General features: G+C 49.1%; 1 protein-coding gene across 1 annotated transcript in view; it reads right to left on the minus strand.

Annotated features, from left to right (window-relative positions):
- The window catches only part of LOC135822438 (uncharacterized), a 44,179-nt gene that overhangs the window by 15,383 nt on the left and 8,326 nt on the right, over positions 1–20,470 (minus strand). Inside the window, exons 12-25 of the mRNA XM_065335205.1 lie at positions 17,100–20,459; positions 16,594–16,722; positions 16,007–16,129; positions 15,482–15,616; positions 14,946–15,077; positions 13,991–14,215; positions 10,493–13,648; positions 8,318–9,922; positions 6,779–7,012; positions 5,792–6,013; positions 4,437–5,240; positions 2,725–2,914; positions 1,685–1,743; positions 1,367–1,476 (exon numbers count right to left, since the gene is read on the minus strand). Of these exons, the coding sequence (XP_065191277.1) occupies positions 1,367–1,476; positions 1,685–1,743; positions 2,725–2,914; positions 4,437–5,240; positions 5,792–6,013; positions 6,779–7,012; positions 8,318–9,922; positions 10,493–13,648; positions 13,991–14,215; positions 14,946–15,077; positions 15,482–15,616; positions 16,007–16,129; positions 16,594–16,722; positions 17,100–20,459 (10,484 nt within the window). The remainder of the gene's footprint in view (positions 1–1,366; positions 1,477–1,684; positions 1,744–2,724; positions 2,915–4,436; positions 5,241–5,791; positions 6,014–6,778; positions 7,013–8,317; positions 9,923–10,492; positions 13,649–13,990; positions 14,216–14,945; positions 15,078–15,481; positions 15,617–16,006; positions 16,130–16,593; positions 16,723–17,099; positions 20,460–20,470) is intronic.

The following is a 20,470-nucleotide window of genomic DNA, read 5'->3' on the forward strand; positions in this document are numbered from 1 at the left end:
CGTTCTTATACAAGCACGGATGACCGCGATTGGCCCATATGTTGTAGTCTTTTGGACGCTGAGTCGACTGGTTTTGGTCCGAAAGGGCTGCGATGCAGCGTTCCTCCTTTATTCCCATTCGAACATGGTTGAATAAGCGGTCACGTGCTCCTGGGTGCCCAAGTCACCTGGTCACAGCGCCAGCAGGCGACAACTTTCACACCAAGGTTCAACTCGAGTTCAACTCGAGTGACAGGAGTGCACCCAAAAAAGGTCAAACAGGCTAGTAAGTTGTACCCTGCAGGCACGGCGACCAGGTAACTGGTGTACGCAGGAGCACGTGACCGCTTGTTCAACAATGTTCGATTGGGAATAAAGGAGGAACGCTGCATCGCAGCCTTTTCGGACCAAAACCAGTCGACTCAGCGTCCAAAAGACTACAACATATGGGCCAATCGCGGTCATCCGTGCTTTTATAAGAACGAGATGGCGCTTTTAGTGACATTCTGCATACAAATCTCTATCTCGTAGGGCGCAGTCACCCAGTTTCGGTGGACGTGCGTGAGTTCGATTGGGATTAAAGTAGGAAGGGAGCGTCTCAGCTTCCTCGGACCACGACCATTCGACTCAGCACCCCGAAGACTACAACAGGTGAAATTTTGATGTTTGCCTTAACTTCCCCTTATGCAGGTGCATTGTCAGGCTAGGATACTGAGATTTAGTTGGTAATATACCAAATGGCAGCTTGACAGTACGTACCTGTATGAGTGTGTGTGTGTATGCGTGTATGTGTGTGTGTGTGTACGGGAGAGAGGGGGGGGGGCGGGCGAGAGAGAGAGAGAGAGAGAGAGAGAGAGAGAGAGAGAGAGAGAGAGAGAGAGAGAGAGAGAGAGAGAGAGAGAGAGAGAGAGAGGGAGAGAGAGAGAAAGAGAGAGAGAGAGATAGAGAGAGAGAGAGAGAGAGAGAGAGAAAGAGAGAGAGAGAGAGAGAGAGAGAGAGAGAGAGAGAGAGAGAGAGAGGATAGAGAGAGAGAGAGGGATGGAGAGAGAGAGAGAGAGAGAGAGAGAGAGAGAGAGAGAGAGAGAGAGAGAGGGAGAGGGAGAGAGGGGGGGGAGAAGAGAGAGAGAGAGAGAGAGAGAGAGGGGGATAGAGAGAGGGATGGAGAGAGAGAGAGAGGGGGGGGGGGGGAGAGGGAGGGGCAGAGCACACAGTTACGTACCTGCGGTGCACTATCGCACCTGTGTATACTTATTATGTGTTGTAAAATACCCGATACTACAGTAGTAATAATAGTCTTGAGATCAACTCTAAATCCATCCATGTGGCTATTGTAGACAAACACAGCTGTGCAACACACCCAGATCACCATACACTGTCACTTGCTTACAATGCTGGCCAGAACAGCAGCTCTTTCCTGGTAGACTACTGTGGACATATCCTCCAGACCATCTTCAAACTCGTTGGTAAATATCATCTGCCAGTTATAGGAGGCGACCGCTATCAGAGACATCAGAGACATCAAAGGAAGCCGGAAGTAGGAATAGGTTAATTTGTTGAATAATAGAGCTGACAAATTTACACACTTGCCCAGAACCTAGGAATCTGTATCCACACAAGCTCTACAAATAAATACTCTTCTCTGCGAAAAATATACTTATAATGCAACTCCTACACTTGCACCGAATTTCTTCAGAAATTTCCTTACTTGAGAAGACGACAGACACAGCACCGCTACCACTAGTCAAACTGTTGGTTGCATTGCACCTGGACAATACAAAAGTACATCAAACGGACAGACACACGTTGGGTAGGGGCTTGATTTTGCCCATACCGACAGGGCCAGCCCAGGTCTGGATATGGCTAGAAGATTCATCCTGCAGGACTCAGTAACAGTAAAGAGCTGAACTACACAACAGGAGCAAGACGGGAGACAGATGCTGATATAGTGACGGACACGGTCATAAAAATAAATAACGAGAGTGAATGGCATTGCGGACACAGAACTGTCTTTTAAAAGCCAGTCTTGTGTTGGAAAACTGCTTGAAGCTTTGGCTGTATGATTTTCAAGATGGACCCTGGCCTCAGCCCATAAATATTAGATACTGCATTGACACATACATGTACCAGTATATAGAAAGGCCAGGTGGTGTGTGTGTGTGTGTGTGTGTGTTAGGGGGGGGGGGGGTTGGACCAGGGACCTGGGATGAATACTTGCCTGATTTCAATAGGGGCCAAGACATCACATTGGCATACTCAGGAAGAAGCCCCGCTGTTTTATGCAACTTACTTTTTTTTACTGGAAAGAGAGCTTTTAAATCATATTCCGAATATGGAGAAGGGGATACTACCTCTTCTAACAGGAGAGCTACCAGTCAGCTTGGACCCCCCCCCCCCCCCAAAGGCCACTAAATAAAATCAAGATAAGCACAGCAGGTCCTATAGTACCAGTGGTCTTCTACATACAACCGGTTGAACAATCTAGCATGGATGTTTGATTGCATGTCACGCTACACTGACTACACTGATAACAAACTGAACCGCTGTACTCAGTTATTTTACAATACAACGTTCTACCTAAACAAACACAAAGAGAAGAACAAACAGTCACTGGTTTGAGGGAAAGACGCAAACGGGAAAAGTCTGAAGAAAAAATTCACGGTCACCACCAGGACTCAAACAGTTGCGATTTCGTAACTCTGAGTTTCATGCAGTGAATCTATCATCAGACGAAAATCGACATCCTACCTATAAATTCCAGAGTCGCTGAATGTCGGCGATGCAAACTCCAGCCGGTCTGTGCTGAGTGCATCCGCACTGTCCTGACCATACCACTGGCGATCAGTAGCAATGGGGAGGCCGGATGTGTTGCAGTAGAGGCTGTAGTCCATCTCGACGAGACTGAACACATGTTTAGGCAAGACCACTTCGATTTGTGCTGTCAGGATGTTCACGGGTAGGAACATGAAGAGTGAGAGAGAGAGAGAAAGAGAGAAATCATGAACTGAAGTCAAAACAAGACAGGTGGTGACTGGACAGCTTGGTTTAGTGCTACGGTTTATACGAGTGCTGCGGTGTATGTGAGTGCTGCGGTGTATGTGAGTGCTGCGGTGTATGTGAGTGCTATAGTGTATGTGAGTGCTATGGTGTATCTGAGTGCTATGGTGTATGTGAGTGCTACGGTGTTTGTGAGTGCTACGGCGTGTGTGAGTGCTACGGTGTATGTGAGTGCTATAGTGTATGTGAGTGCTATAGTGTATGTGAGTGCTACAGCGTATGTGAGTGCTACGGTGTTTGTGAGTGCGACGGCGTATGTGAGTGCTACGGTGTATGTGAGTGCTATAGTGTATGTGAGTGCTATAGTGTATGTGAGTGCTACAGTGTATGTGAGTGCTACGGTGTTTGTGAGTGCGACGGCGTATGTGAGTGCTACGGTGTATGTGAGTGCTATAGTGTATGTGAGTGCTATAGTGTAGGTGAGTGCTACGGTGTATGTGAGTGCTATGGTGTGTCGGAGTGCTACGGTGTATGTGAGTGCTACGGTGTATGTAAGTGCTACGGTGTATGTGAGTGCTAAGGTGCATGGGAGAGCTATGGCGTATGTGAGTGCTACAGTGTATGTGAGTGCTACAGTATATGTGAGCGCTACGGTGTATGTGAATGCTACGGTGTATGTGAGTGCTACGGTGCATGTGAGTGCTACGATGTATGTGGGTGCTATGGCGTATGTGAGTGCTACGGTATATGTGAGTTCTACGGTGTATGTGAGTGCTCCGGTGTATGTGAGCGCTACGGTGTATGTGAGCGCTACGGTGTATGTGAGTGCTACAGCGTATGTGAGTGCTACGGCGTATGTGAGTGCTATAGTGTATGTGAGTGCAACGGTGTAGGTGAGTGCTACGGTGTATGTGAGTGCTATGGTGTATGTGAGTGCTACAGTGTATGTGAATGCTACGGTGTATGTGAGTGCTACGGCGTATGTGAGTGCTATAGTGTATGTGAGTGCAACGGTGTAGGTGAGTGCTACGGTGTATGTGAATGCTATGGTGTATGTGAGTGCTACGGTGTATGTTAGTGCCATAGTGTAGATGAGTGCTACGGTGTATGTGAGTGCTATGGTGTATGTGAGTGCTATGGTGTATGTGAGTGCTACGGTGTATGTGAGTGCTACGGTGTATGTGAGTGCTACGGTGTATGTGAGTGCTAAGGTGTATGTGAGTGCTAAGGCGCATGGGAGAGCTAAGGCGTATGTGAGTGCTACAGTGTATGTGAGTGCTACAGTGTATGTGAGTGCTACAGTGTATGTGAGCGCTACGGTGTATGTGGGTTCTACGGTGTATGTGAGTGCTATGGCGTATGTGGGTTCTACGGGGTATGCGAGTGCTATGGTGTATGTGAGTGCCACCGTGTATGCAATTTCTATGGTGTAAGTGAGTGCAATGGTCTATGTGAGATCTTACAGTGGCAGAATGTTGCATTGCCGAAGAATCCTGGGAAGCATTGGCAGGCGAATGAACCAACGGTGTTTTCACAGTCGGAGTAGTCTTGACACTGGTGGACAGTCGCGCTTACACACTCATCCACATCCGTACAAACGTATCCATTGCCGGTAAATCCATCCATGCACCTGCAATTAAATGCTCCTATGCTATTGGCACAGGTGGCCCTCACGCTGCAGTTGTGAGTGGCTTGAAGGTCCTGTTCGTCATCCACAGAAAATTCCAAGTTTGTATCCATCAGACCGCATTCATTGACATCGCTACATTGCTGACCCATTCCCCGATAGCCCACGTTACACTCGCACATGAACGAGCCTAGGTTGTTTGTGCAAGTCGCCACTGGAGAACAGTCATGCGTGTTCAGCATGCACTCATCGAGATCGGGACAGTCTCCAGGCCTCCCTGACCCCGTGTATCCTCCCGGACAGCTGCACTGGAAGCTGCCAATGCTATTCGTGCACGTAGCTAGCCCGTCACATGGACTGCCAGCTGTACACTCATCCCGATCCACACAGCGACTCAACACGGCATCCAGCTCAAAGCCGGGCTCACACTCGCAGAGATACGAGCCTGCAGTATCAGTGCACAGGCTGCCGTCAATGCTCCGCGAGCAGATTGTTGGATCCAGCAGGCACTCATTCTGATTACTACAGACTATGCCGTTGCCCACGTAGCCTTGCCGGCACATGCATTGAGGATCACCTTCACCAAGGCTACTGCAGTCGGCGTTTGGATCGCAGGCAATGGTAGCACAGGTTGGCAGGTCTGAACAAGACACAATAAGCAACCAACATAATAGCAAATACAATGTTCTCATCTACAGTGAAGAAAACTGCTGATAACTTATTCGGAGGCTGAGATCCTCTGCTGATTAGGTTTATGCAGCAACATGACAATAAGACCTACCTGTGTAGGGCTTCCAAGATTACCAATGCATTGTGGCCTGCGGTTTTCTCTACATAATGTAGAACACAACTACGATAAAAAATACGCTCCCTCGCGGCCTGGCTTCATTAAGCACCCTTTCTGGTCAGTGTCAAAGCTGCTTGCCAGTGCAAAGCCTACTGTGTTTCTTGCAGACTGAGTATTCTGACTTTGATGATTTCTTAGAAACTCTTTCATGTTCACTAGCCTTCATTCGGATTAGTTTCACCAGTAACTCTGAGCTCTCGCAATGAGATCCGGCAAGGTTGAAACAATTAGCTTTCCAAACATTTAGTAAGTGTGAGGTTGCGTATGCAGTGTGTGATTCGTTCTGTATGCCATGGGATAGCCAGGCAAGGCTAGCCCCGCCGCTAGTGACATGATTCCCGTACCTTCACAGCGCCTCGCGGACTCGTCGAAGAATGTACCCGTGCGGCAGACACAGCGGAAACTGCCCACTTGGTTGGAGCAGAGTTGACCAATGTCCGCCTGGCAGTTGTGTGCCAGCGTGCTGCTCCCCTGGCACTGACCACTGCCATCGTCGGCCACCATGCATGTGCACTCATTCACGTCATCACAGAATGGCTGTTGTACTGTGTTGTTCGGCATGAAACCTGCCACACATCCACAGACAAACAAGTCTCAAACATGATGGCATTTTGCAACTCGGATGTTGAGCCAATAATAAATGTAGAAAGGAAAAGGACATGTGGATACGAGTTAAGAGTAACTCTCCATCACTGTAACCAGATACCTAGTTGTTGCACTTTCTGACTGTATATAGTATCTGGTTACAGTGGTGGAGAGTTACTCTTAACTCGTATCCATATGTCCTTTTCCTTTCTACATGATGGCATCTTCACTAATTACTGACTGCAGGGTTGTACCAACAGAAAATAGAGCAACTAGCTAGAGGATGCTCTCAGATGTGAACGTCTTTCCGACTAGCATGGCGGGAAGTGTTCCTGCATACTATCTACGTCTGCAAAAAAAAAGATTGCTTGGAATTCACTTTCATTTGACACTCTTCATTTGAACAAAAAATGTTTTTGAACAAACGCTGTTGTCCACCCCACATCTACTAGACGGAATAATGTTGCAATTCGTTGTTGAACTAAAATGTTTACAGAAGGTCTAGTACTGGTTTTGAACGAACTTTCTTCCCCTAAAACAGTTGTGTCCATGTGCTGGACAGCATGGACTGTGGAAGTCCAGGTCATGGTTGATGCCAGTTGACCACATTCAATCAGAGCTTGAATAAATTCTTAGCAGGCTGGCTCCTACAATTGCAATGCCTCCATCAAGATGACGTGATTATCGTGATGCATTATAGGGACTAAAAGGACATGGTGACCTGGGATGTTCAATGGTATCCCTACCTGGAGTACATGAACACCGGGATGATCCGGGGAAGTTCTCACACACGCTGTCCACCAGCCGCTGTGCGCAGGTTGCAGCCGCCCCACTCTGGGAGCACTCATCTATATCTTCACAGGTCTGTCCGGCACCTGTGAAGCCAGCGTTGCAGACACAGCGTGCGATTCCATCAGCAAATTCAGAGCAGCTGGCATCGTTACTGCAGCTAACTAGACCGTTGGTACAGCTCGGGTGCTCTGCAGTTGGAGTTGTACAGAATGCAGCGGCACATTCCAGAATGAGATGCTGTTAGTTCCTTAGATACACCACCGGTATTCGTTGTACCACCTACATGTATCTCAAGGGTGATACACTGGTCTTTACTACTTTACTAATAGCTAGCAAGGAAGATGCTTCACACCACAATTGTCTGATCTGCGTGCTTGCTTCTCTCTCTCGAAAACAAATATTGAAAGAAACTGGAAACTGCATCTCTTAGCTTGGGACTGAAGCAAACAAATACAGTACTGATCTTTCGTGGGTTGTTTGTGCTGATTTTGCTCTCAACAGTTCTTTTCCATGCTCTTCCCAAACTTGTCCTTGAGACAGTTGTGGTAGTTCTGTGTCGAGTAGACTACGCGAAAGCGCGCGTGGGGCTGTCTGGTTCTATAACAACAATCTATGTTCGGTGAATGCTGCTGCCCCCAGCTACTGCGGCCTATCAACTAGTACATTGACCCTAAGTCTACACATACATGTACCAGCAAGCACACTACCCAAAACAAGAGTTACTCTAAATAACATGAATAAGAGGAGGAAGATTTGCACTGAAAGCATTCAACTGGACAGCCTGGATCTTTTCTGTTTTAGTTACCCTCATCAGTTATACCTTCAAGTTTCATGTAATTTCAGCTACTGTAAAAGCAGAAATTCGGTGATGTTTTATATTCGGTAACTTCGGTGTCGACAATTTCGACCTATAATAGAACGCAACCTAATATTTAACACGAGCGATACTAGTACTAGTACGCTTACCTGGAAAACGGGTTTACCGAATATTTCACTCCACCGAACCGCCGATTTGGAGACAACCGAAAATATTACACCACCGAAAAATTCTGCTTGAACAGTATACTATCAGCAAGCATACATTTTAACAAGAATGTGCAACTCCACAGATGGCCAGACTAATGACGGATTTTATTGCTGATGTCGACGCTTCTAGCAATCTTGTGTTATCACGCACAAGTCAGTGGAATGTCTGCATTGTATGATTACATGCGATGCACATGGGCAGGCATTGCATGCGATGCACATGGGCAGGCATTGCATGCGATGCACATGGGCAGGCATTGCATCTGGGAAACTAGAAAACAAGGCCTTGTCATTCAAGCTTTCTGAACTAAGAGTGTACGGTTAAGTGCTCCAAAACGTCACGCCGCACCTGCATATGATAATGAAGCATCTCGTGATAAGTTGACATCAACAAAAATCCCCTGTAGGCCTAAACAATGCCGAACTGCACACTCGTGTGTATGCACTCCCGACATCGCAGAACTCACCACGACATGCATTCTGTGTGGCGTTAAAGAACGCTCCTGGCTGGCAGTCGCACACAAATCCACCCAGGGTGTTGTTGCACACCTGCAGTTCCTGGGCTGAGCAGTTGTGCACAGGAGTGGAAGTTCCGGCGCAGAACACATTGTCCTCAGTGCGTGCACACGAGCATTCGTCGACATCGGTGCAAGTGTCTGTGTCCATGGTTAGAGCATAACCCAGGGGAGCTACGCACCTGTATCCTCGCATCCTTGCACTATCCTGCACTCCACGCAGGTTTTGACACTGGCACACTCCGTCACAGGAATTCAGAGATGAGTTCAAACATTCGTTGATGTCCTGACACATAGTACCGTTGCCGGTAAATCCGTCATTGCATTCACACACAAACGAGCCAGGGTTGTCATTGCATGTGGCATCGTCATGGCAGTTGTCTCCGCTCTCCGAACACTCGTCAATGTTGACACAGGCTGGGAAGCCATTACGGTACCCCGGCAGGCAGGTACATTCAAATGATCCGATGGTGTTCGTGCAGTTTGCCTTGGTTCGCGGGCAGGACTCCATAGCACCGTCAGGATCACATTCGTCGTTGTCTTGGCATACACCACTGTCATCCGACGTGAAGCCGTCGCGGCATTGACACCTATACGAGCCGGCAGTGTTGACGCAATCTTCGCTGGTTCTGTTGCAGCTGTCTATGGCCAGAGTACACTCGGGTATATCACGGCAATCCTGGCCATCACTTGTATCACCTGTGTAGCCGGTCTGGCATGTACACATGTAACTTCCTCTAGTGTTATTGCACACAGTATTAGCACCGCATGGCATTTGCACCTGCAGACACTCATCCACGTCATCACAACTATCAACTGCATTTCCAGAATAGCCGGTTTCGCACATGCACATGAACGTACCGCGTGTATTTGTGCACACAGCGTTTGCGGCACACATACCTGGCATCAGGCATTCATCAATGTCAGTACAGTTGGTCCCACTACCCTCAAAACCCACGGCACACCGACACTGGAATGTACCAATCAAGTCCGTGCAGTTAGCATTGGCATCGCAGTTGTGCAGGTCCTCCGACAAGCATTCAATGATATTCTCGCATTCCCCCGTGTTTGCAGTTCTGTTATAGCCGTCAGTACAGGGACACAGGTAACTGCCTACGGTGTTCACACACCGACTAACTTCTTCAGGACAGATGTTGGCATTACTGTCACACTCGATGATATCTTGACATTCTGTCTCATCGGGATTATAAGCGAAACCAGGGTCGCAGAGGCACTGGTAACTTCCGATGGTATCGTTACATGTTGAGTTGCTTGGGCAAGTGACACTCCCCAGCATACATTCATCAATGTTAGAGCATTCCGTGCCGCTGCCACTGAAGCCAGTCTGGCAACTGCAGTTGAAGAGCGGTGTGGTATCGGTGCAGCTCGCATTCGCATGGCAGTTGTGTGAGGCCAGGCTACATTCATCGACATTAACACAGCTGAATCCATCACCGGTGAAGCCGACCAGGCACTTGCAACGCTCCGGTCCAGTCTGGTTGACGCAGCGCGCGTTCTCGCTGCAGTTGCGACCATCCACCATGCAGTCAAACACATCTGCAAGACGTGGGACAGGCAAACAAAGCGGAAGTGAGTGTGGGGCAGCGACCGGGCTGCTGAAACGCGCTGGATAAATGCCAGCTAAGACTAAGAGCTCCGTATGAACTCTGCATAGTTACCCAGTCAGTATTTGTGGATGTCAACTGCCCGCTTTTGAAAGTGCATTTTGTTGTCAGAGTGAGAATGGTTCATCTCACTAGTTAGTGCTTTTTCTTTATAACAGTTTATACATGTAGAAAATCTACAAAGTGCAATAATGCAATTGAAGCATGCAAATGGGTGAATTTTGCACGAGTTGAAGCAGCACTGAAGCCCTCCTAGAGCAAGCCAAGTCAGAATGTCAGTTTAACACTGGCGCTGCAATAGCACACAGACCGTGTAAGCCACGTAATCCTCATCCCGCGAATGAACACACACTTGTACACACACTCACGCACGCATACACATGCACACAAACACACACTTATACACACACTCGCGCACGTGCGCACGTACACACACAAACACACACATATGCACTCATACGCACAAGCACATCATAACATGTGAAGTTTAGTCCGAGCTCACCCATGCAGAACACGCCATCTCCGGTATATCCAGTCACACAGTTACACTGAAAACCTGGCGTGGAATCCCTACAGAAAGCATTGCGATGGCAGTTGTGACCATTGGTTGAACATTCATCAATGGGAATGCATTGCACTCCATCTCCCGTATAACCACTCAGACAGGTGCACTGGAAGCCTGGGAAGTCCTCAGTACACTCAGATCGCCCAGCACTGCAGTTGTTCAGCGTGGACCCGCTGCACTTGGGAACGTAGTTGCATACTTCACCATCCCCAGTGTAGCCCTGATCACACATACAGGAGAAGCCAAGAGGCAACTCTGTACATGTAGCGTTCACCGCACAGTTGTGAAGCGCAGGGTCTTGGCACTCGTCGATTGGCTCACACATGACTCCGTTGCCACTGGTGAATGGCACACAACTGCATTCATAGCTGCCCGGAATGTTCGTACAGCTACCAAATGGACGGTGACAGTTGTCCGTACTGCCACACTCATCCCTATCCATACATACCTGGCCCGGTGAGCTGCTTGGCGCCAAATCGTCATAGCCAGCCCTGCACTCGCATTCGTAGCTCCCATCCAGATTCACACAGTTGGCAAATGTCACGTTACACGAGTGCACCTGTCGATCGCATTCATTGATATCATCACACTCCATTGATTGACTATTGTCTTCGTATCCAGCAACACAGGGACATTCAAAGCTGCCTATCGTGTTCACACACATAGAGTTATCCCTGCAATTATCCACTGTGTTACCTATGCAGTTAAGAAGGATATCCCCACAGTGAGTAGCATTGCCACCCTCGAAGGCCTCGTAGCCATCTTGGCATGGGCAGTCGAATGTACCGGGCTGGTCTCGGCACATTGTGGACGCCATGTCACAGTTGTGCGTCCCCAGCATGCACTCATTGTCATTCATGCAAGGCCCAGAATCGATGCGGCTGTATCCCGGCTGGCAATCACATTGAAACGATCCAGGGGTGTTGTTGCAGATCGTGTTGACCCCACAGTTCGATGCAATGCTGCACTCATCAAAGTCCAAGCAGAAGGAGTTGTTTGCAGAGTTCTGGTTCGGCACATAGCCATCCAGACAGTTACACTGGTAGGAGCCGATATTATTTGCACACGTGGTTGTTGAGCTGATGCAATCATCCAGGCCTTGCTCGCACTCCTGGATGTCCATACACTGACTGCTGTCATCGAGTTCAAAGCCGGCCAGGCAGGGGCAGACATATGAGCCGGCGGTATTGCGACACATTGAGAATGGCATGCAGCTATGCGTGGCAAGATTACACTCATCAACATCCAAGCAGACCATGCCGTCACCGGTAAATCCCATACCACAGACGCAAGCAAACGATCCAATGCTGTTCTCGCATGAGGCGTTTGCCGAGCAGTTGTTGTCCACGCTCAGGATACACTCATCATGGTCTCGGCATAACAGCAGAGGAGACTCCTCGTCTGGCTGATAGCCTACATTGCACGGACATTCAAACGATCCTCTTGTGTTCATACATTGACTGCGGTCAAGAGCACAGGCAGACTCTGGAGAGCGGTCACATTCATCAACATCATTGCATGCTGTTCCATTGCCCTCAAAGCCGGTCGTGCAACGCAGGCAGACGAACGACCCGCGTGTGTTTGAGCATACACTGAGCATCTCGGCACAGCTGGATACACCGCTTCCGAGCAGGCATTCATCGACATCCACACAGGTGTAGCCATCACCTGTGTAACCGAGGCGGCATGAGCAGTTGAACGCACCGTCAGTATCCGTACACTGTGCCGTGCCGTTGGCACTGCAGTTGTGGGTGGGCTGACATTCGTTAATATTCTCACAGGACGTACCAGAGCCGGTGAATCCAGGCAGACAGGTGCAGCTGTGACCTGGCACTGTATTCGTACACAGTGCGTTAGCATCACATGCGTCCACGTCCTCCATACATTCATCTATATCCTCACAGACAAACCCGGACCCGTTGTAACCCATCAAGCACTCGCAGGAAAAGCTGCCAAAGGAGTTGAAGCATTCCGAGCGTCCTGCTGCGCACGGGGTTGGCTCGATTGAACATTCAGGAATGTCGTTGCATTGTCTTCCGTTGCCAGACAGTCCGGACTCGCAGGTGCATTCAAATGAGCCAATCGTATCATTGCAAGTGGCGTTGTCATGGCAGTCGGCCATGTCTATTTCACACTCGTTCAGATTAGCACAGTCCACTCCGTCACCACTGTACCCAGCATGACAAACACAAGCGAAGAACGGCGTGCGGTCCAGACATTCGGCATCCATGCTGCAATTGTGAGTAGTACGTTCGCATTCGTTGACGGGACTGCACTGCAGTTCAACGAGATCGCTGTCACTGGTGTTCAAGTCTCGCCGATCTTCAAAGCCAGGAGCACAGGCACACTGGAAGCCTCCATCGGTATTGAAACACTCCTGACTACCGATGCTGCAAGGGTTGCTCTGGGTACATTCATCAATATCCGAACAGTTCTCCGCCTCAGATCCAGTGTAACCAGGACCACAAGGGCACGCATACGAGCCAAGCTGATTTACGCACATGGAAATGTTTTCTGGACATGTAGCAATACCCAGTGTGCACTCATTGATGTCCATACAGGACATGCCAGCGCCTGTGAAGCCAGTGTCGCACTGACACGCGAATGATCCTACCGTGTCGTTACAGGTTGCGTTGGCGTGGCAGGCGTGCGTTCCCGAGTCACATTCGTTCACATTCTCGCACACGACACCATCTCCTGTGTAGCCCTGGCGACAGCTGCACATGAATCCCGGAACGGTGTTCATGCACACTGCTTCGTCGTCAACACGAGAGCAGTTGTGTGCACCGGTACTGCACTCGTCCTCATCATCACACTGCACTCGTCCATTACCCGTATACCCAGGCAAACATGTGCATAGGAAACTGCCGTTAGTGTTGTTGCATGTTGCTAGCTGAGCACAAACCGAAGAATTCCTACATTCGTCGATATCCCCGCAGGACAGGATGCGTCCGTCCGGCGCCATCGTCTCCGCCTCGTAGCCGACATTGCAAGGGCACCTGAATGATCCTATGCTGTTTGCGCACTGCGAGTTGACAGGGCACTGCATTGGCATATCACATTCGATGTTATCAGTACATGTCACACCGTTACCTGCACAGGTAAATAAACAGCAAAAAAAGAAATTGTTTTTGAGGATTGTGTCTGATACTAGTCACTTCAAATGCTCAGCAAAGTGATTAGAAAAGAAGTGCTATTATGCCAGATTGGACTCTGTGTGTTTCTGAATGCCATGGATCCAAACAGTATTGTCCTTGTATGCCATCTAGCTGTGCGAGGGAATGATGCATATGAAGTGAAAGCATGATCTCAATGCAGATCACATACACACTAAAAGCTGCACTCGGAGAAGTTGTCTAGCACCATTAGCCTGGCAGAAGCATAACACGCAGCATTGTGATTGAAAGTTCACCTGGTGCTGGTGCAAGGTCTTACCTGTAAATCCTGTATTACATGTGCACTGGAAGAGACCCGGGAGGTCATTACACGTTGCGTTTGAATGACAGTTGTGTGTGTTAGCGGAACACTGGTTGACGTTCATGCACACTGCGTTGTCGATGAGCTCAAAGCCATCTCTGCACACGCAGCGGAACGACCCGACCGTATTCCGGCAGTCTGAATTCTCCTGGCATACGCTTCCTTGAGCACACTCATCACGATCTGTGCAGGGAGAAGTAACACGTAACACAATACACCAGTGTTGCATCATTCCTAGCTTCACTATAGACTATAGAGGTCATCAGAGCCGCAGCATTTGATCCGGCCGGTAGGCATAGCCAGACCTTATTTTGAAAAAAAGGGGACCCGCTCAGCTCGTGCAAAACTGGGTTTTCGTCGGTAATTTTCATTTCCGGTCAAATATCCCAGACCAGACCTGAGACCGTCTGAAATCTCGGTGCTACGAGCCTACGGCCTTTGTCATGCCATTACATCATCATTCATGTGGTTTGTGTGGAATAAACATGACGAGAACCAGTTTGCCATTGCGTGCCAAACATACACAATGATGTTATATGCACGATTACTTTAGGACACAGATGCTCTAGCAACTCAGCATTGTGTATACACTATTGCAACCAAGAGCGACTATACAGGAACAAGATTTTACAAGGTGTGCTGTCCACCAGTAATATAATCAAGGCATAGGAGAGTCAGTGCGTGAAACAGATAGCACAGCACTGACAAGTGGTTCCGACTTTTGAAGACGTGATGCGACTCCTAGCTCCAATTATTGGATGGAATGGGGAAAAAGGCAAGAAGATAACACCCAGAAAAATATTAAAATGTTTTAGTGAGTATCGTTGGATGGGAACACAGTACAGAGGAACCCTGGCTATCAATACATTGTTTGCCGTATTGCTAGGAGTGGTTGGCAACTCGCGTTACCTACCTCTGCAAGTTGTGTCCTCTAGTAGCCCTTCGGTAATGAATCCTTCGCCGCATTCACATCGGAATGAATTGAACTGATCCATACACGTTGTGTTGACAGGACAGCTGGTTTGATTTATGCACTCATTGATTTCTAGAACATAGCAGCAGCAGCAGCAGCAGCAGCAACACAACAGTAGCATGACATTGTAGCTTCAACCACACAGAGCAGCAGCAGGTCCATCAATCAGACCATAAGTCCAAGACGCCAAGGATCATTTAAAAAATAGTAAGCAGTATCTTGTCCATGCCTGGGTAACATCAGGGCAATATAGGGACAATTCCTGAACAATACCTGGGCAGTACATGGGCAATACATGGCTTATACCTGGGCTAATCCACTCTACCCTCCTTCCAAGCACACCACTCTATGCTGAACATCCCATGCATGGTATCCAAAGGACAACAAGGACAACACTGGGTTTGGATAACTAGCTTAGTATGGATTCAGGCATCCATGATGGTTCCCTTGTTGGTCTGAGCATGACGTACTCATACCTTCACATGGCGCAGTAACCGTCCCAACTCCCGTATAGCCCGGCGTGCAACGGCACGCAGCCTCTTCCAGACTTTCCGGCACACAGAGTGCATTCGGTTCACACTCCACCAGGTTAGCTTCACAGGGCAGGAATGCTGCACACGACAAGGACCATGAAAAGTACAGTCACAGTACAGTCACGAGAAGAGAAGCATCCCAGAGCACAATCACGGTAATGTATGAAAGACCATGCAGACAAGTAAAGGGTCCAAGGACCAGGATCCAAGATCATATTATAATGCATATCTGTTTATCACCTACAATGGGAATGATACGAGTAGCGAGAGACATGGATATGTTATGAGCACAAGAGTAAAAGTAAGGAGTTTTTTAATTTTTTTTTATGTCTATGTGAATGCAGTCCAAGCAAACTTCACCCTTAATGAAATGATCAGTGTTTTAGATCGTAGGCAGAGCAGATGACCACAACCAAGCAGTCAGTCCACACATGCACATCACACTGCACTCTGGCACACTGTACTTACGCTGGCACATTAATCCGTTGCCTCGGAAACCAAGACTGCAGTTGCACTCAAAGCTCCCAGGCACATTAGTGCAGGTGGCATTGGCATCACACGGCGGAGGATCGCGTATGCACTCATTGTCATCTGGTGTGACCAGCAGAGAAAGTACATACATGGGTGAAAAGATAGGAATGCTGGCCAATATCAGTTCAAATGTTACCCAGTGTAAGTATTGCTTCAAAACCGCAACAATGAATTTCATGCCTTGTTAAGCCGATTATCAGGCAGAGAAATGTTTCCTTGCATGATGCTTATTTTCAGCTGAGCTCTGCGTTGCAGTTAGCGCTGTATTGGAGCTCTCGAGCACTCCCTGCTTATCAGATTAGCTGTATGTTGTCAGGTGAAACAACATCTATACTGATTGCATTATCGAGCATTTCGCCTCTTTCGTTCTTAAGATCAGTTCAATAATATGTCACTGTGCATATCTGAATGAAGAGCTGACAAGTTCAATTCCATACCAATCGCTAGTGTCCTACCATCATCAAAGTGAACAACTCTGTGTCGCCAAATCCCTCAGCCGAATGCTAGAAAAAAGTATCACCTACCTTGACACATGGTATTCGACACCGGTACGAATCCATCGATGCAATTGCAAAGGAAGGACCCGGCAGTGTCCTGACATATTGTCGTGGTATCGTCGCATGTGTCTACGTCCAGAGCACATTCATCAGTGTCTGTCAGGACAAGAATCCAAACATATGCATTAACACTTACAACGTAGTGCTTGGAGAGGGCCTAAGGGGATGATGGATACCCAATCGGTAGTTTCTTCTTTACTCTCCTTTTTCTCTGGTGTACACACTCACACCCTTGCAACCTCAGCCGCACTGCTGCATATAGCCATGCCACACTGCTCACAGGCAACACTCAACCACATACATTCACTCACAGTGATCACTAGCCTCTTCTGTGGGAATTTTAATGTGCTGATTTGCTTGTCAAAAGAAACAATGCCATGCCGCAACACAGTATAGTTTTGTTCTCATTCATATGCCACGCACATCACTGTGTGTACTCGCTAAGAAAAGAGGTGTGGACTCGCTGCACTTACTTCTACATTGGATGGGTGAAACGCGCTCAAATCCGCTCGCACATTCACATGTGTACGACCCAAAGTTGTTAGTGCAGAGTGTCCCCACTGCCATTACGCAGTCGTCTAAGTTCAGCCCACACTCATCAATGTCGTCACACTGAACACCAGATCCAGTGTAGCCATCATTGCAGGTACAAGCAAACGAGCCTGGACTATCTGAGCAGGTAGCATTGGCGTTGCAGTTGTCCAGCGCAAGTTGACATTCGTTGATATTATCACAGACTGTTGGACTGGTAGGACTGTAGCCAATGAAGCAGTCGCATTCAAATGACGGCGTCCTATCCAAGCAGTTAGCATTGGTGCACACAGGTTGGGGTAGATCACACTCATTGATATTCTGGCAGAATGTCCCGTTACCTTCAAAACCCTGTTGGCATTCACAGCGGAATGAGCCCTCCAGGTTCATGCAAACGGCGAACGGATGGCAGTCATTCAGGCTGGAATCAGCACAGTTATCAATGTCAGCGCATTGCTGGCCAGATCCAGTGAAGCCAGCGTCACACGCGCACAGCCATGAGCCGGGCACATTGCTGCAGGTGGCATTGGAATGGCAGTCATGAGTGTTGTCCGTACACTCGTTCACGTCATCACACTGCTGACCGTTTCCAAGGTAACCGGGGTTGCACGCACAGCTGAACGATCCGAGTTCGTTTGTGCAAGTGGCTTCCAGACCCGGTGCACAGTTATCCGTGCCCAGTACACACTCATTAAGATCTCTGCACGCCAGGCCGTCAACTTCAAACCCTTCCATGCATGTGCATCGGAAACTGCCCTGCAGTTCTGTGCAGAAAGCAAAGTTCGGGCATGGCGACTGCTCGCATTCTGGAATATCTGAGCATGTGACTCCATCCCCAGTGAAGCCGGGTTGACAGCTACAACTGAAAGCACCGAATGTATTCATGCAGTCGCCTCCTAGCGTAGAGCAGTTGTGTGAACCTAGTCCACATTCATCCACGTCTGTGCACTCAAAACCGCTCCCTTCGAAGCCGCTCAGACACTCGCACATGAAACTGGATGGAAGGTTGATGCAGCGGGCTTGGTCAGAGCAGCTCAGAATGATATTCTCCAGGAGCGGATCTATGGCAGGTGGTGCATCGCATTCATTCACATCCGTGCAGTTCGTGCCTGATCCCGTGTAGCCACTGTTGCAAAGGCAGCTAAACATGCCCGCACTGTTCATACAGGACGCGTCCGTGTGGCAGTTATGTGAACTATCAGTACATTCATCTATATCATCACAAGCTAAGAAGCCATTACCGGAGAATCCAGCAGCGCAGTCGCACGTGTAGCCAGGTACAAAGTTAGTACAGACAGTGTCGTCGACACAGCGGTCCTGCTGCTCGCTTATGTTTACGCACTCATTGATGTCCAAGCACGTCGAACCGGACCCGGTAAACCCATTGTTGCAGCTACACACAAATGAACCGACGCCATCTGTGCAGGTAGCATTGCTGTCACAGTTATGCATGTTTGTTGCGCACTCGTCTATGTTGGAGCAGACAAATCCATCGCCACTGTAGCCAGCTGGGCATGGACCGCAGTTAAAGCTTCCGACGGTGTTCGTGCACACTACAAGAGCATCACACACACTCTGCAGACATTCGTCGGTGTCGTTACACTGCCGTCCAGGCTCGGAACTCAGACCCGCGTCGTCATAACCTACGCTGCATGTGCACATGAACGATCCAATTGTGTCCGTGCAGTTGGCGTTTTCATCACACTGGTGTGTGCCAAGGGTACATTCATCGACATTGCTGCATTCCAAGCCATCACCACTGTACCCAATGTCACACTGACAGACAAAACTCCCGATTGTGTTATTGCAGATCGCCACACTGGAGCATGGAGATTGCAGGCGTTCACACTCGTCTTCGTCGACGCAGAATAGGCCCACAGGAAAGGTGTCGTTCTGGAACTGTTCGTCCAGGTAGCCGTTCTCGCATTGGCAACGGAATGAGCCAATCGTGTCTGAACATATTGCGTTCGGATCACAGTTGTGTGTTCCTGAAGTGCATTCATTAGCGTTGTCACAGTTCAAACCGGTACCTTCAAAACCCTCCTCACAGGTGCACGTGAAAGAACCGAATGTGTTGTTACAGCTGGCAAACTGTGAGCACATGTGCGTGTCTAGAACACACTCATCGTTGTCAAAGCAGAGACGACCGGGAGGCAACTGTATCTCGATCTGACCATCTCTGAAGCCGGATCGACACTGGCACTGGAAAGATCCGACCGTGTCGGTACAGTTGGCTTCTGGGTGGCAATCGTGCTGCTCAGAGATGCATTCATCAACGTTCTCACAGACATCACCGCTACCAGTATATCCAGGGATGCAAGTGCAGTTAAACGAACCCACCGTGTCAGCACACACCGCCAGTACAGAGCAGTTGTCTTGCAGTACGCCAGTTTCCATACACTCGTCCACATTTTCACATGAGAAGCCGTTACCACTGAATCCCAGCGGGCATGGCGGACACATGAAAGATCCGACGGTGTTCTGGCATGTTACGAGGCTGGAACATGGCATTGTTTCACATTCATCCAGGTCTTCACACACAGTCCCACTGCCCACGAAACCAGTGCTGCAGTTGCAGGAGAAGTTGCCAAAGCCGTTTGTACACACTCCACCCGTGGGTGCACAGTTGTGTAGATCTTGGGCACATTCGTCGACATCTTCACACACTAAGCCGGTGCCGCTGAAGCCTTGCGAACACGGCGAGCACGCAAACGACCCGACTGTGTTGCTGCAGTTGGACTGGACGGCGCACGGTGGCGACGCGGCCTGCTCACACTCGTTCCTGTCCGCGCAGAGAATGCCATCAACGCTCTGATAGCCTGCCAAGCATGTACATAAGAACGAGCCCACAGTGTTGGTACAATTGGACCGCGATGCATCGCAGCTGTCTACGTTGAGACACTCATTGACATCAGAGCACGTGAAGCCATCACCGGTGTACCCGACTTGACACGCCAGGCACACAAAAGACCCTACGGTGTTGTTGCAGCCGGCTAGCTGCGAGCATGGCTCAAACAGGCACTCGTCGTTGTCAGTACAGACTATACCGCTGTTCAGGGCTCCGCTGTTGTCAGTGAAGCCAGCCCGGCATCGACACACCGGCAGGGTCATGGGTGGCGTGTGCGTGCAGTTTGCGTTCACACTGCAGCTGTGCTGGCCGAGCAAACATTCATCCACGTTATCGCAGGTAAACCCATCTCCTACAGTTCCAGGCACGCACTCGCACGTGAAACTGCCTATGGTGTCGGTGCAGGTGGACTGATTGCTGCACGGCCCTGGGAAGCGCTCACATTCGTTATCATCTGAACACAGC

This window comes from Sycon ciliatum, chromosome 8, assembly GCF_964019385.1.
Source record: "Sycon ciliatum chromosome 8, ocSycCili1.1, whole genome shotgun sequence".
Taxonomy (NCBI): domain Eukaryota; kingdom Metazoa; phylum Porifera; class Calcarea; order Leucosolenida; family Sycettidae; genus Sycon; species Sycon ciliatum.